The sequence below is a fragment of the Adelges cooleyi genome, unplaced genomic scaffold, assembly GCF_023614345.1.
Source record: "Adelges cooleyi isolate 19-005CV unplaced genomic scaffold, UGA_ACOO_1.1 ACOO_flye_CR_arks_rails_tigmint_CR_PRNA_23, whole genome shotgun sequence".
Taxonomy (NCBI): Eukaryota; Metazoa; Arthropoda; class Insecta; order Hemiptera; family Adelgidae; genus Adelges; species Adelges cooleyi.
The window spans coordinates 16,483,031-16,501,201 of record NW_026095893.1 but is presented as its reverse complement, the minus strand read 5'-3'; the positions used below and the strand labels follow the sequence as shown (position 1 = coordinate 16,501,201).

The 18,171-nt window shown below is 39.7% G+C and overlaps 1 protein-coding gene across 1 annotated transcript; it reads right to left on the bottom strand.

The window, feature by feature from the left end:
- Positions 1–553: 553 nt before the first annotated feature.
- LOC126835135 (toll-like receptor 6) lies at positions 554–16,437 on the bottom strand. Its single transcript, XM_050567427.1, has 2 exons — positions 12,280–16,437; positions 554–1,957 (listed from the first exon to the last, which is right to left on the bottom strand). The coding sequence occupies exon 1, from the start codon at positions 16,092–16,094 to the stop codon at positions 12,300–12,302; it is 3,795 nt and encodes a 1,264-aa protein (XP_050423384.1). The 5' UTR covers positions 16,095–16,437; the 3' UTR covers positions 554–1,957; positions 12,280–12,299.
- Between the last annotated feature and the right edge of the window lie 1,734 nt (positions 16,438–18,171).

Below are 18,171 nucleotides of genomic sequence, written 5' to 3'. Positions count from 1 at the left end.
AGTTTTTTGACGTTTACACAGTATTGTTTGTTTGTATGGCAAAGACAGTTCAACATGAGTTTCTCGAACGTTTAACTTTACTTCCTTTCGCTTTGCATGGCCCTGGACCGATTGCTTGTTTAAAACGTATTGGATATCCATACAGGTCTCGTCCGTGATTGCACAGAGAGCCGGCACTGAGCCAGAAGGAAGAAAGTACATTAGGTATTCATCAAACAAACCGCAATAATGTTAAAAATAAAAATAAGGAGAGAGGAGAATCGATATTTCCCCCCAATGTTGTCGGTTGTTTTCTATATTTTTATTGTTATTTTCCATATTATACACAAATACATTTATTAATGTATTATTATTATTATTGCGATTTGTATAAGATTGACCGCATAAATTAAACGAAACGATTGAATAAACAGTTATTTTATATTGTACGATAAAATATTATATAACGACAAAATATACAAAGTAATAAATAAATAAAATTTCAAAAAAAAAAAATCTATACAAAAATTTGACAAGTCCACTAGACGCAGTGCTTATAATATTATATAAATGTAATTATTGGTTACGATAACGTTAAAAAGTTTTAAGTTACAATATTATTATTATGATTTCCCGAGGATCACAAAATAAATATGTATATACACAAAAATCGATCAGTTAAAAAAAAATAATAATAATAATAATTATAATATTATTAAACGTATTATCACAGTTGAGAACATATAATATAATAATATATAATCAGTATTATGATGTTTATATTATATAAAATAAATTATATTAAACATGACTAGATCGCCTGGTTTATAAAAGTAAACAATCAAATATTACCGGAAAGTACACAAAGCTAAAATGGTATATCTATAAGTGTAAAAAGTTAAATTTTAAAATAAAATATACCTTCTTAGCTCCATTAAGAAGCTAAAAAAAAAACTTATAATTATACGTGTGTCCGAAACAGAGTGATAACGTTATGGCACCGGCGCGCATGAGGAGGGGGTCAAGAGGTCAAAGGTAAACTTAGATCATCAAGCAATGATTTATTAACAAGCAGTTGACCGGTGCCCCTCGAGTCCGTTTATCGAATTATCAATATTATATAATGGGTATATTCTAAGTAAGTAATTAAGTGTAATCATTTGGAATAACAGGTATTACCGTAAGTAGTGTTTTGGTCTGCAGCTGTCTGGGCGAGGGAGCGGTCTCCCCCGGAGGATAATATCACATATTCATAAAAAATACAATTATTATCGGTACACTAAATTAACGATAAATATACAAACATAGCGTGTGTGCGACTACGGAGTTGCTCGCGGTTGTCGATTGATCGTTTAAAACCGTCGAAATGACTTCAAAATCGTGCAAAACAAAAGCACTCGGTTAGGTCTTTGTCTGGTTCGCGTGTCGTTTAAACACCGTACCTATAATATAGTCTTTGGAAAGTGTCCTCCACACACACGGACCCGGTCATTATTGTCCCTTCAAAGCCCTTTGAACCACAATAATTATAATTGTCGGGTAATTGCGGATGGGACGATGCTAGGCCGTCGTTAAATTTGACCGGACGACCTTATTTTCACCTGACAAAACCTCGAGGACAGTACATTTAGCCACCGACTACTGTGAACGGGCTAAGGTGGCGGAAATTAGTCGCCGGACTTTTGACTAGATTCGGTATTGTTGTTTGTACCTGTCAGAAGAGAAACTTAAAAACATAACCGCGAACGGTTTTAGTTGTCCGCGTAAAGATTCTCATATAGCTATACAAAGTAAATGACTTAAAAAGTATACGAATCAATTTCGAAACAATAGTATCGGTCAAAGTACAAAGGTGTAGGTAGCGATTGAAAAGAAAGCGTATTATAGAATGAAAAAAAAAAGAGACACAATTTAAAAAGACTTCGTCGTAGGTTGAATTTTTAGTTTTGAGCCGTGGTCCGCCTGGGTCTTCACAACTCTGAAACACACAAAAACAATTCCAATTAATATTACAGCAATTAATTACATATTAATAAACAGTGTATATTTAAATGTATAATATTTGTCAAGGTGTATTGCGTGTCGTTTTTATTCTTGTTATCGTCTGAATTAAAAACAAAAAATAGAAATTGTGTGAACATTTTTACCAGGAAAAAAACACTCACTACAATAACATATCTTAAACCGTGTAGTAATTTATCTTATTAATTATTTTCGTGAATCCATGTACCTATTGTTAGTATTTTATTTAATAATTTGTCGTTTCCAAGTGTAGCGTTTAAAACTAACAAAGTATATAAATATATTTCATCATTTTTGCTGTATCTAATTAGAATATATCTAATTAAAGTAACTATACCACAAAGCAATTTAAAAATGTTCACATTTTTTAGAGGTTTTTTTTCCCTAGTTTGGTGCAATTTAGAACAATTTTTCGATATCATTATTATTATTTCTTTTTTTTTGAAACAAAAGTTTGTTTCTTTTTCATTATTACGAACAAACGCGTTAAAAAATAAAAGTGCTATCTCTTACGCATCGTTACTCGGGTTAGACAAGGTTAAGAGCTAGTCACGCGTTCTGTGAGCAGTAAAACGGTAGTTGTACATGTATCTAGCCCGCTCCTTTTTAATATTAATCATCATATTAAATATTCTACTATCATAGAGTAGCTGTGTACTCTTTGTTGTACAATAGCTGTTCGCAAAGTGGCAGCCGACTAAAGGCAATGCGTGGCGTCGTTCCATAGAATATAAGTAGCTTGGACTTTGTCATTAACATTGAAGTATGAAATAAAATAATATGTCGTCGTTATACGTTGATGAATCGCTCAGAAGGTACCTATAATAATAATAATAATAATGTTGTTTCCCCAACGAGAATTATATGGATATATTATAATGACGTGTACGTTACGCGGGCGGTTCCATTAGATCAAATCGAATTTATCGCTGTCGTCGTTAGCTGGTAAATTTGTTCGTTCGGGAAACGCGTTGAGAATACATTAATGGCAGTGTACAAATTATGTTACAGCGGAGTGGCGACGGGTGAAAAAAAAAAAATTAAATTACATTAAAGTGTTATGGTAATTTCTGCGCGAAGAACCGAACGCGCCCCCGTGCGTTTTGTATACTTACAAGCCAAGACGGCTGTTCGACCGGCCACTAGGGAATCGGTGCAGATGTCGCGTATGCAAATAGGGTTAACCGTGGTGCCGGCCGTAAGTAAGACTGACGGGATCTGTGTTAATTGTGTGTCGGGATCTCGGTAAAGAAACAGTCGACTTTTGGCAGAGACATAGTGTGCGAGAAGACGTTCGTAGAAACGTCCCGGACCCCAAACAAGGCAAAACACAGGGTCTGGGTATTGGATTATAATATGCGTTTACAGAGAGGGAATAATCGCGATTAGGGTGTGCACGTGGAATTATTTTCGAATAATCACTTTGGAGAGAGAGAAAGAAAAAAAAAGAAAAACCTGTTTGTCCCGAGAGTATTTCATTAAAAACTTAGCCCCGACCGTAATGATTAACTTGGTTCGTCTTTGAACTGTCAGCGCTCTGTCAGTTGGTGAAACGATGAGACACGTCCCGTTTAAGGATGGGCGGCTCTGTATTTGCAAGTATTTAATGGGCCACCGCACTAAGTATAGAGGTAGAGTCGTTTTGTAAGTAGCTAGTCCGGAGAAGAATGTTAAAGGGCGACATCGGCGTGTAGCTGTGTGTACGGGTCGTGCCGCCAATTATTTGCACGGGGTCGCCACCTGCTATTTCTCTTTTGTCTTGTCCGGTGAAATATTACTATGGCTTTTCCGGTTGGCCGAACGACGGGGAATTAACGGGGGCCGCGGTGAGAGCAACTTCGGTGTATAAACGGTCAAAAGTCAAACAGACTTACGATAAGGTATGGGAAAATTAATGTATTTCTCGGGGCCGTAATAAGCTTTACGACACGGACCAGTAACCGGGCTTTAAACTCGACTTGGACAACATTTGGGTGAGCTACTTTATTAAATATTAATAATATATTATAACCACAAAAAAATTAATTAAGAAAATCAAATAATAGTTTTAAAACGAACACTAATCGCAGCATACCGAAGACCCAGGCACGATAAGGTCCGGAGCAGTTCAAGAACTATTATGACTATGACCGGCAGTGATAAAAATCTCTTCAATACAAAACTATAGACGGTAAAAATATTTTTAAAAAACCATAACAGTGACATTTTTTGTACACGCTGGTTACACCACTGTCCACTGTTCACTAACTATTTTTTTAAAACAGCCCTTCCTATCGCTCAGGAAGGTTACAATGTCATATTATTATTATGTTGTAAAATTACTCAAACAGAACTTTGAAATTAACTATTTGGAAAAAGTTTTGACTGTTCTAATTTAAAAGTTGAAAACCACGTCAATTATTAGGGCGTTTGTTGGATTTTAGAGAAAGTATTTCTAGTCGTATAGTTTGTAAAAGTACTTTCGTTTGAACGATTTCTAATTATAGATAATATAACCACAGAGCAAAAAATATATCTTAAAACTATAACAATCGTTACATTTATTTTTATTTAAAATACTTCCTTACCAATGTAAATCAAATAAAATGTGTTTACAACATTAAATAGAAGTAACAATTATTATCAAATATAATAAATCGAATATAATATATATTTTATAAATATACATTTTTGTGGCGTGGGATATTATTTGAAAAATTCGGAAAAACAAAAGAAATTTTCAGTAAGAAAAATAATACTTGATATTATTGTAAAACCAATACTTATTCAGTTGCTTATTATTATTATTTTTTTTTTGTATGTTATAATATTGAATTCGGTGTACTTAAATTAAAGTTTACTCAGCAATCAGCGACCGCGCTAACCCCAATATTGGTTCGACTACTTATTACACGTTTATGAGCTCCAAAGCATGTACAGTATACAATCTTATGAGTTATGAGGTTGCTTAGACACCCGAACATTTGCAGAAACACCCGTTTGATAGCAATCAACCGCACGCATTGTACTACCGAGCCGTGGCCTTTGTAATTTCTACTGAAAATACCGTTTCAGACCCCCGTGGGGTCGACAACGGAGTCGAGAAGTTTTTCTGCTATTGCTTTTTCGGCAAAAACCCCCGCGGGCCGACTCTCGACCAGGTCAGGTCAAGCAAGGGGTTTCGGCGAAACGATAGCAGCCAAAAATAACACTACACAGCCGACAAAACAAAAAAACACAATATCGCTTACCGTGCCGGTGCAATAATATATTATGCAAAACGACACACAAACGACTTGTGCCGGCATCTTGTGTCCCGACAGCAATATAATAATAAGACAACACCATTTGGTCCGGGCAAACATTTGATCCCGTTGCCCGTAGGATTAGCAAGACATATTGTATGTTATTTTTTTTTTTTAAATAATTATTCATTTCACATGTACCGGAGTTGGGAGGATATGGATCGTCCGACGACCCTGTACACGAGTGCAGTGTGTGTGTGTGCTCCTATCGGACACGTGTTATCTACAAGTGTCGCGGGCAAAAAAAAGGGGCGCGGCTCGGAGGCAACAAAACAGTAAAAATGTGATAATTAAAGTAAAAATAATAGTATATAATATTTTTCGTTTAAATCGGCAAACCGTGGTGTTTTTCGCCAAAAGATCAAAGCGGATCCTTAGGGGAAAACGATGGTAATCGCCGAGCGTCGGATCATTATCAACAATAGCCGCACTCTGACTAACAACAACAGCTATGATGACGACGACGATAATTATTGTTAATAATATTTTCGATTACACCATATTATTATTATTACTATGGTTGTTTCCAGTAGATTTAATGTGCCGTAAGTATATAGGACGGCAGCGAAAACCCGAAAAGGCATCGTCCGCGTACACCTTGGCTAGGTGTAAGCCTATTATATTGTATATTATTATTATATGTATACGTCCAAACAATATTGGTTTCTTTTCCTTGCAAACCGTGTAACGCAGCCCTCGTTTTTTCGATAACGGTTTTTTCAATAACGACCTACCAAACGAATCGTCGTGTTGTGTTATTATTGGAACATATTATTGCAGTCGTTTGCATTGTTATCCGCGGCCCACCGGATCCGGTAGTGAGAGTAAAGACTTCTATATACACATTTGATGTACTATAAATAGCAGTCGTTTGTGTTACAGTTAAACCGGTGTTGACATTGTGGTGTGATTATCGTCACGACAATACTGGTTTGTTGAGAGAAACTATAAAGGGGTTGAAAATTATCAACAAATTAATAACAAACATTTTTTTGCCCCACCCCCGTGTAAAGCAATTCTGACGGTGTACATTAATTAACATACCTCGAATCGACCATTTGATCCCGTGATAATGATTTCCGATCAGTTGCCCGTTCCAAAGTACAGACGAGACAAATGCAACGGATAATAAACGGAAATATTAACGTCTTGCCTTGCAACAGTACGTTGTGTGCAATTGCCTCGTCGATCACCGTTGGACTTTGCTACTGAAACGCGGATAAGGTAATTTATATAATATTTACCTTTAAATCTTTCGATAGTGCACAAAACAACAAACGTCTCGTGTCGAGAATGCACAAAATACAACAATAAAAAACTACACTATCAGACGACGACGTATGCTTGGTTGTAGTTGCTTAAAGGAACAATTTAGTCGGTTATACATATACATTATGCGAATCGAATGACCGCAAAGGGGGGGTGGGGGGTTATGTCTTAAGAATAGTTTTTATTTTTTTTTCTAAAAAAACTTTATTATCGAGCCAACTTCTGCGGTCGAACAGACTTTTCCAAAACTATTTATTACCAGTGTAATATGGTATATTGTTTTCCGGTTCGTTAAACGAGAAATTTTTTAGTTTTTTTTTAGTTTTTTACCCGCCGTCAACACACGCAGAACACGAGGAAGTTATTTCCTAAAAAAAAATAACGTCAAACTTTGCGGCGTTTAAATAATATTCCAATCGGATTCGACGCTGCTGATCTCTAACACAGGAATCACATAACAATATAATATATTTGTATGTAACACTATTGTGTTGTCAGTGTTTTCACAGCACACCGCACTGCAGCCTGCTGTTAAGTTTGGCTTTTTTTTTTTATAAAAAATAATAATATAATAACGGGTGGGCGTCCGTTTACAGCGCATTTAATTATCAAACCCTATATGGGTGGTACATGGTATAATATGTTATTACTATGGTTATTGCACGCTTTCCCCAACCCCTCATACCTACTCTGTACGATTAACGATACATAAAACCGACTCGTTTTAATTTAAAAGTTCATTTACCGCCAAAAGTACTATATATCAAACCGGCAGGGTTATTTGATTCCGCATAGTGCATAGTTACATAATGTTATGTAGGTGTATATTATGGAAATATAGTTTTTTATTTATAAAACTATATTAAATATACTACAGTGTATACGATGTACGTCATGTTCATTAATATTTTTGTGCCGAAGCAAACTAGACAGAAGTTTTTATTAAAATAAAAATATGTATACCTTTGGTTTTTTTTTAAGACCCGTTAAGTCTGCTGGATTATGTATGTACCGGGTACCTATAAATATATATATTTTTATTTTTCAACATTCGAAATCGTTAAAAACATAAATGTAAGCCGATGCACGTGCATTTATAGTGGCTACCGATGCAGCGTGAAAATAATTTTCATACATAGTTAACAGTTGCTCGGTTGAACTGTTGGTTGAACCACAAATCGTTTAGACAAAATAAAATAATATTTTAAACATGACATTAGAATAGTGCTATAATGTATTTTTTTCTTCTAATAAACAACAAACAATTAAAAATTATTTTATGCGTGTCAAATAACAATTAATCATTCGAACAAATTTATTTACTACTTTTTCGAGCAACTGTTTATTCAAGTTTAAAAAATCAATTAGTTTTCGACCGGAAAATATATTTTTTAAATTAAATAATCTTCGAAAGAAAAAACAATTTGAATAATTCCCAACTATGCAAGTTTCCCGCACGGACATAATTTATCATTATTTTGTCTTACCATATATTATGTAATACGATTATAATTGGAGTTGATTAGTCGCTAAGAACTATATACTGAATAATAATAGTATAGCGTCTCGTAACCGACCCTCGAGGAGGAGAAACCCGGGTTAACCCGTTCTAGTTTCGATAGGCAGGCAGGTAATAACATTATTATATTGTTGTTGTTCGATTTTTGAATTCGAAATGCACATAATTACTATATTTTGAACAGTAACCCGTTTGCCGGTGTGCTAAACATAAATAATATTATAATATCTAATATTATACCTAGATAATAATAATTTATCGTGCATTTACCGAGCCGTGTAACTTTATGCCGGGTTGTGCTGCGAACCGACGCGGTACTCCCCACAGGCCCTCTTTGGGGTTGGTAACGTTAGCTAGAGGGTTAATTATCAAAACGGGACCGAGGTGTCACCAGATTGAATTTCTCCAGGTTATTATTATTATTATTATTATATATTCGAGTAGGGCCCCGTTCGTGTGTAATATAGTACATAGCAGAGTGTATACATATTATGAGCAAATCCGATGGGACAGATGCGTTGTGTGACGCGAGGAGCAGATGTTGCTGGGCCGCTTATTGGGGAGGCGATATTTTAATTTCCAAGGTAAAAAAACATACACACACATATGAGCAATAATAAAATGGGTAGTAAATCTAAACGTCGTTTAGTAGGTTAGGCCCGTATATAATAATATACAGGGTGTGTACAAATTCAAGAGAAATCATTCTCAATATGATATCAAACTTGGACCTCCTTAGCTTTCTAGGTCGCAAAAAAAATTATCGTTGCAGCCGTAGCCCTTTTGTGAGTAGGACATTTTTTTTCAGAAGAACTTGGACGCCCCAAAACAGTCGGGCGTTGTATTGTGTACGCGTTTAAACGGAGCTCGTGTGTACCACACATATATATATATATATATATATATATATATTTTTTTTTATTTTTATTATTATAATCATCATCATCGTGTAATGTATAGCGCGTCTCGTCGAAGGTCGAATATATACCAGCTATACCTACACAGTCGGCCCTAACAAGGTACGCGTTAAAAAGAATAATAATAATAATATATAGGCTTTGGAAATTAAATGAACAAAAAAAAAACACCATAAAAAAAATCTATAGAAATATTAATAAGATCCTTGGCCGCTTACTTTGACCATTATTGTTCTTGCGTATAATATTATTATCATATAAAATATGTAATATATTATATATTTTTATTTTACATGGTTTTCTCTGGACGCGTCCCTCCGGGCCAAAAGCAAACTAGTCGGACCGGACGGTATTTCTGCGTTTTCAAAAATCCCACCGGTAGTTATTATCGTCATCAACATCATCATCATCATCATCATTAAACGGTGTATACCTTAGCGCTGTAGACCTACAATGATTTTCGAATTAAAAATATTATTAAAACGATAATAATAATTTACAATGGCCGCTATTTTGTGTGTGAATGTTTTTGTATTAACCGACAAAGCTCGGCTCGAGTGAGTGCGAATAAACGTCTATTATTGTTAAGAAAACACGCGTAAAAGCCGAGGGTTGAATTACAAAAATGAAAGAGAAAAAAAAAATACAAATTATGGTAAAAAAAATATAATAATAACGGAAAGGGGGACGGTTGACAGACGGTAATACCGTTTTGCCGGAGGAGGTCGGCTGGCAAAGGACCTTTACCGAGTGAAGGATTAAAAGGAGAAAAAAATAACATATTTATACACATTTCTTTAGTTTCCCTTTTTGTATAGTTTGAAGAAATCACCGCCTTAACCCTCTAGTCCTACCCGCAAAGAGGCCAAAGCGCTTTAATTATATTTTACCGGTCGTTGTACTCGGTCGATTGAACAACAATAATAATAATATAATATCGTTCAATTGACGAGTGCGTTAACGGCTTGTAAGCAGTTGCTATGATTTACCAAAAAAATATACACCAATTTTGTTTCATCCCATCATAGCAACAACGGTAGGTACGCTCTAATGGAATACATTAAACCGACCTAGCACGAGCACCACTCGTACCTGCTGCCGTGGGCGATTAATTATAATTTTACCGCATTAACAACGCCACCAAAAACCCACAGCACATGTACACATCATATCCGTGCCACAGCCGTAGCCACTAAGCCCGCCGAATGTATATTATATACTAAATATATTGTGTAAATATCATCGTTGTGGTAGAGTAGTCTTATTAGAAAAAAAAAACTAATAACACACTTGTAGGTATGATGATAGTAGTTGTTTAAGTTTTTTTTTAATAAACCGAAAATGTTGTGTAATCGGTGTGTAAACGTTTACTTCAAACGTGCTCTCTCGGCTTTCCTCAATATAATATTGTTACAATCATTCTGAAATCATATTTTAATAAGCAAATCAAACATTGACAACGCAAACGTTCAGCAATAGTTATTATAAATATTTTTAAAGTATTTATATGTTTTTTTTTAACTTGCCATCCATCATAATATGATTTAAAATTATGTTTTCAATACTCAAAACTATTAAAATTTAAAAAATACCTAATATTTGCCATGCGGGATACAGCAGGAAAATTACAATAGTTTGTTTTAAAACGCTCTTCAATGTCAATATATATGGAAATGGTAGTGGAGCAAGCATATTATTATATATATTGTCACACATGAAATTCTGGCTTGTGGCTATTTAAGCAATTGATACTTCCTCGGCATTTTTGTTGTTCTTGTTTTAAAAAAAAATGTATTTCATAAAAAAAGACCAATTTCAATATTATATTCTTGTTGGTAGTTCTTAATATTTTTTTTTATGAACATTGTAGCAACATATTACCTAAATACAGGATGATTCGTTAATAATATTGCACTCCAAAAAAATCATTTTTTAAACGCCAAAATATTTAGAAAACTACATTTTTTTTAATTTCCAAATATATATTTGCCTCTTATAAAATATTATTATTACATTATTGCAATAAATGGCATATACTAAAACTCGCGATGGTCTATTCATTTTTTTACATACATTTTTAATATTATTTCAAGTTTCAAATTTTTTTATGATTTTTTTTCTTCACACAGAATTTCTCAGTCTCCAGTCTTGTGCAGTGTGTGCACTACACGTCATGATATCAACGGCATTTTGATACTAACGACCTTGTGTGTGGTTTCGGATGGAACAATATTGTCATGTAGTCCACGGTAACTTAGATATAACATTACACAGTTATTCGTGGATATTACACCTCGAGATTGTGATCAGCTCTTCGGATACTGTCGCCGGGCAGGACCTCACACAATCTTAGCCCGAAAAAGACCCGACCGGCGATAACGACGAGGTCCGTACAGAATAATGTCGTCATTAAGTTATTATTATTATCATTATTATCACCGAAATATAATCAAAACTCGTTTGATCGTAAACGGCTGATATGTCCAGGCGCAGTCTCGCGCCGACGGTTTGGAGATGATATGCGTTTAGCCAATACAATAATATTATTACTGTTGTTAGCCGTTTCTGACACACGGATGCGACCCGGGAATCGGTGTTTCTACACATAGAGGTTTTTATGTTAAATACTGGTTAAAAAATAATGTTCAATTTATAAGCAGTCCGTTCGTAACGATGGTGCGCCGAGCCGAGTTCCGAGCGTGTACAGGATAATAATATATTGTAATTTGTCCGTAGAAATTTGAATATGTAGGCAACTATTGGATATAAAATAGATATTTTTAACGTAAGTAACTTAAGCGCGGCGCCATACTGTAATAAATTGAATTTCCGCGATAATGTTAAATATACCTCGTTGATATTTATAGGGGAAAATCCCACACAGAATCTATAAATAAATTCAACTAATTATCATACAGCGCTGTTTGGGCTTAGTCGGTCACGAGGTGGCCATGTCCTATTGTAGTTTGCACCGTTTAGGTGCACCACTTTAACTAGGTTTTCTCTGCGGTTTTTTTATAGATAACTTTAACTTTACCTTATAGTATACAAGTAGTCGATAATAGATAATATGCGTTTTATGTGTTTAGATGAAAATATGTTTTTTTAAATCGCTGACAAGGATGCTGTGATAGTCCTAGACATATTTTAACTGCCAAAAACGAGTCCTAATCACTGAACTAATAGTTACACATCACAGTTTAACCTTTAAGTTAAGATTTTATAAAAACAATTGCCTATAACTTTACTACTTAAAATGAACCTCTTAATATGAATGGTTAGTGCTTACCTTGAGATGGCCGAGTGTCGCTACGCCCAGAGGTGCTGCGACGAGTCCACGTAGGCTGGCGTCAAGTAGTACTTTCCGGACTGAACGGACGCCGTCCTCTGCGGCTGGCCGGCGTACGGATACGGCGGCATCCTCATCGGGGTGGCGTATATGTTGGCGCCGTTCCTGGACCGGGCGATCAGGCTCTGGCACGACTTGCTCACGTCCGGCATGGCGAACTTCAACTTCTCCCAGAACATGCGGTCGCCCCAGTTGACGGTCACCGCGTTCTTCATGTACACCCTGAGCTCCGGGTCCACGTCCCTGGGCTGTATTTCGCCCAGGGTGACCACGATCAGCCGACCCCTCTTGTCCTTGAGGCCCTCGTGCAGCGCCGACTTGAACTCGAACCGGCACCACTCGGACTCGACGAAGTTCTTGGACACCACCAGCACCGTTCGCTTGGACGACTCGATGGCCTCCACGATGGTGTCGGCCACGTACGAGCTGACGTTGAAGTCGCGGTAGTGCAAGCCCACCCTGTACCTGGGCGTACCCTGCTCGAGCCCCGGCGCCAGCATTTGAGCGACGAACCCGTCGTCCTTGAGGCTATACGCCACGTACGCGTCGAACATGCGGTCGTCCTCGAACGGAACCGTCTTGTGGCATATCCGGAAGCCGCACTTGTAGTACACCCAAGCGCGGCACTCGTCCCTGTACACGACGGTCAGGTAGAGGACCAATATTACCGCCAACACCAGGCAAACGGCGGTCAGCGCTGTGGGCAACACGTCGCGGACGATGCGGTTCTCGACGATGGACCCGAAAAACGAACTGCACTCCGTGGTGTTTTGGTCCCGGATACTGACGGCGTCCCGGGTGCCTTCCGGCCGGCACTCCACTTCCGCGGTGTCCGTCACCCTGTCGCCGGACACCATCATGAACCGCCGGAACGACTGGACGAATTCGCATTCGCAAGACCACGGGTTGTTGGACAGTTGCAAGTCGGTCAGGTGCACGTTGACCGACAGGGTCCATACGTCGTAGTCGTAGAGCCGGTTGTTGTCGAGTCGGAGCACGCGCAGACTTTTCAGCGGTTCGAACGTCATGTTGTTCACGTGGCTGATCGAGTTGTACTGCAAATACAGTTCCTTGAGGTTTTCCACCGTGTTGAACTCGGACCCGTCGAAACGTTCGATCTTGTTGTTCTCCAGGTGCAGCACGGCCAGCCGCTTCAGCCCGGTGAACGTGTCGTTCCTGATCGACTGGATGCCCGAGTTGTTGGCGAACAGTATGCGCAAATTTTTCCGGCCAAGAAGCGCGTGGCTGGATAGGTGCGTGAACCGATTGCCGTCCAGGTACACCTCGGTGGCGTCCATCGGTATTTTGGCGGGCAGCTGCGTGTAATTGGACGAGTAACAGTCAACGATGTTGGACGACCACGGCTGATCGTGGTAGCACGTGCAGTTGGCCGGGCAAGTCATTTCGCAGTCGCACGCGTCAAATTCGCAACACTGGCACACGGTAAAGCAATGGGTCTTGTAAGTGCACACGAACTGCGACGGGCTGATATCGGACAGTGGCACGTATTTGTTCTCGCGGTTGTACAACAGTTTACAGTAAATGAGCGGGATGTCCATGATGAGCGGGTACAGTCGCAAATCGGCCAGCTGGTTGATGCGCTGCAACCATTCCATTTTGCAATCACACTGGAACGGGTTGCTTCCGATGTAGAATTCCGGTAACGGCCGTCCGGCCGGCACCGGCGGCAACCGTATAGCGTTGATGTCCAGCTGGACGATATGGTTGGAGTACATGTCCACCCGAGTGATGTTGGCCTTTTTCAAAAACGTACCCGGTTCGACCGTCATGATCTGGTTGTCGTTCATCAACAGGATTTCCACGCCGTCCGGTATGGACGACGGACTGATGTACGTGAGGTAGTTGTACCGGACGTCCAGCGTGAGTATTTGATTGCTGACGCTTTTTTTGTTGGACAACTCGGTCAAATAGTTTTTGTGCATGTCCAGCCATTCCAATTGCGGCGGCAACATATCGTAATCGAAGTCGTTCAACACGTTGTCGGACACGTTCAGCCACAGCAGACTGGATACGTCCCGGAACAAGTGTTCCACGGTCGACAAACGGTTGCCGTCCACACGGATGGCTTGGATTTTCGGTATGTTCTTGAACGCCTGTTTTTCCACGTAGTCGATTTGGTTGTGCGCGAGATTTAGGATCTGTAGGGACGGTAAATTACCAAATGCGTTAGCCGTCAGATTTCTAATCCGGTTACCGATCAGTCTTAACCCGTACAAGTTCGACATGCCGAAAAACGAATCGGGCTCGATGGTATTAATTTTGTTTTCGCCCAAATCTACGGTTTTCAATAGTGCCATTTCTCTTAGGGCGGCCGGCACGGACTTGAGCGCGTTGCCGCTTAGATTTATGTCCTGGAGAGTAGTACAATTCCTAAAACATTCTTCGTGCACGTCCGTCAGCTTGTTGCCGTCCAGCGACAGCAACGTCAGCGCATACAAACCGTTCAACGCGAACGGGCTGATCTGGACGATCTTGTTGCTGGACAAGATGAGCGTGTCAAGGTTCCGCAACGGGATGAACGCGTCGTCCGGTACGGCGTCGATGGCGTTGCCGGCCAAATTCAACACTTGCAACGTGTACAGGTCGTGGAACATGGTCGGGTCCAACTTTGTTATTTTATTGTTGGCCAGGTTCAGCGTCACTAACCGTATTAGTCCGGTGAACGTGCCGGCGTCTATCCACGCGCTTGACAGCTGATTGTACGACAAGTCCAACGACGTGAGCTGGTACAAATTGACGAACAGGCCAGGCGCGAGCGCGCCGATGCTGTTGTTTTGCAAGTATATTTGTTTGATGCTCTCGGCCACGTCCTTGAACATGTTGACGGGCAGCGATACGATAAAGTTGCAAGACAAGTCGAGTACCTCGAGGTTGGCCAGTCCGCCCAGCGGCCGATCGGCCACCGCGGAAATGGCGTTTCCGGCCAGACGGAGCTCGGTGAGCCGTCGCAACGAACTAAATCCGTTGGCGGGCAACGTGACGAATCGGTTCCAGGACAAGTCGACGGACTGCACGTCCAGCGAGCACGGGCCCGTCGGCGACTTCCTCTGGTACTGGTCCACGTCGTACACGTCATCGCGGCCGCTGATCAACGGCTGGGGCGGAGACGGCGTACGCTCTTTGAAGCCCAGGTCGCCGACGTCCTGTATGCGGTTGCGGCTCAAGTTTAGGTGGACCAGATTGGGCAGCTGGCAAAACGTGTTTTCCGGCACGTCCACCAGGTTATTGGTGCTCAGGTCCAGCCGCTCAAGTCGGCGAACGTGCGCGAAACTGCCGGCCGCTATGTCCACGGTCGCGTTGGGGTTAGGCCAGTCGGACGCGCCCGTCCGGACGGTCAGGTTTCTCAGGTCACCAAGCCCGGTCAGCGTGCCCGACGGCCAACGAGCCAGTTTGCAAGAGTCGAGTTCCAGTTCCCGGAGTCGGAGCAGGTGGGCGAAGCTCTGGTTTTCCAGCGAGCTGGTGGTGCTCACCGTGGGGTCGCACGATATCAACAGCGACACGGTGTGCTCGGACGGGATGGCGGAAAAATTCGTCATGTCCATGTCGCTGTTGATGGTCCGCAGCGTACAGGCCAACACCACTTCGTCGCCGGACGGATTTTCGGCCCGGACTCTCCACGCGCAATCTTCCGGCGCGTCATAGTTGAGCGCCGCAGACGCGTTCGACCCGACGGTCTGGCCACACACCGAGTGCCACACCGGTATGAGTATGAGTATCGCGAAAAAAACGCACATCCTGCGGCCGTAGGTTATGGCGAGCGGCCGGTTAAACGCGCATCGGGCCGGCGCCGAAATCAGTTTATCGCGATCATGAACTAAATAAAAAAAAATTAAAATAACAGAAAAATAAAAACAAAACCACCGACGACGATATTATTTTGTTTTTACTATAAAAAAAAATCAAACGACGGCGTATGTGTTCGGAGACTACGGCAGTAATGTTATTATAACGTGTCAGAGTAACGTAACGCGAACGGCTTTCAGCAACGGTCGGTTGTTCATCCCGTTGGCGCGGACTCGTTGGAACGGTGCCCGATGGCGGACTGAATGTGCCCGGCCGTACATGCTGGTCGACGACTGCCGGTGCCGCACTACACTAGCGCGCGCGGTTTGAATCTCGACACCGAGGCGGCCGGCCCATGCGACCGTGGCGGCACCTCCGAACGGCCAAAACCGCTTTTGGCCTTTGCCGAAACAAAAAGCAAAAAATAATAAAATAAAATAACCCAGAGCAGCTGCACTGGCCGTCACACACACACACACACACATGGACAGCCTCCGCGTTTATGTACCACGCACGCCAAAAACCGGCACACATCGCCCTCGTGTATAGGAGCATCGTAGAAAGGGCGAAAAAAAAATTACTTACCCTCGTTTTATTGTTGTTGTTGTTATTATTGTTGCCTTTATCAATATGAGCAATCACGGCGGTTTGCACACGCCGTATTGTTTTTTATTTTATTCTTCGCAGAAACTTCAAAGACCTTGTCGCCGGCACCAGAAAAACTTTGCTCGAGTCGCAATACATAAACTTATCGCCACGTGTGCTTAGCAGTAGACAGAAAATTAGTAGAAGTTAAAAGTGAATTCAAAAAGCGGCGATTTTTATTTTTTAATACCGCCAGATTGTTTTATATAAGTTTTTTTTAATATTAAAAGTCTCGCCCAAGATCGGCGGGTGTTCTTTGATGTTTAGACAGGTTAAAGAAAACCCCGTATAGTGAGCACGTGGCTAAGAAGTTAAAAACTAAAGTCAGATAAAAGGAAACTTCGGAAGTAGACGAAATGGACGTGTGGGATGACATTTTTAAATCAATTGCGAGATATGAGGTAATGGGGATCTTATTGATAAAGACGTTGAGTTGTATGTAACATGCAGGCGAATATACAACGTTTTATCTCTTAACTCGTGCAGAAATAATATAGTTAAATGATATTTCATTCGACCAATTTTATAACAAGTGATCCTATTTACCTAAAAAAAAAACTTAAAAACATCTTAACAGTACAAATGCTTCAATTATACTTCTTTAACATTCAAAATAAAAATATTTTACATTATTTTATACGTGATATACTAAATACTTGAATAGTTCATAATCGAATCACTATATCGTGCACGGTATGAATGAAAAATATAAAATGTATTTTCCTAAAGTAACAAATTGAGGGAACTAATTCACAAACACTTTTAAAATATAAATATACATTTAGGACCCCTTTACCGAATAGAGCAACAAAACACACGGACCAGCAATATATTTTTTATACTTTTGAACTTTATAGTTTTTACAAAAATATACATTTTTTTTCAAATAACATAATAAATAAGAAAATACTTGAAGACTTTGATCACGAAAATGGGGCAGAATCGAACCGTATTATAATAATAGAGTTTAGGTTGGGTCAAGCACTCTGTGCGATTGTCAGTCCTACAATATTATTGATATAAGCGTTTCTATAACCTCCCCCCAAATAAAGTTGATATTGAAACCGCAGTAGGTACTTATGCTGAACAACAAAGTCGACCGTAGTTGTTAGCTATTGGAAATATTGTACACAATAAAGTTTATTTGAAAAAAAAAGTTTTTTCATATTTCTTATGTATTATATGAATTCGAGCAATATAGTATATTTTTATAAACTCAAAATGGAATTTAAACGAATTTCCAATTCTATTCAACGCAATAGTCCGTTTTATACCTAAAAATCGCTTCATACTTATAAGTATTATTTACTGATAAGCATAAAGCAGAATATTAATGATGGTTTTATTTTACTATTTGTTTGAATGGATTATATTAGTTTATCA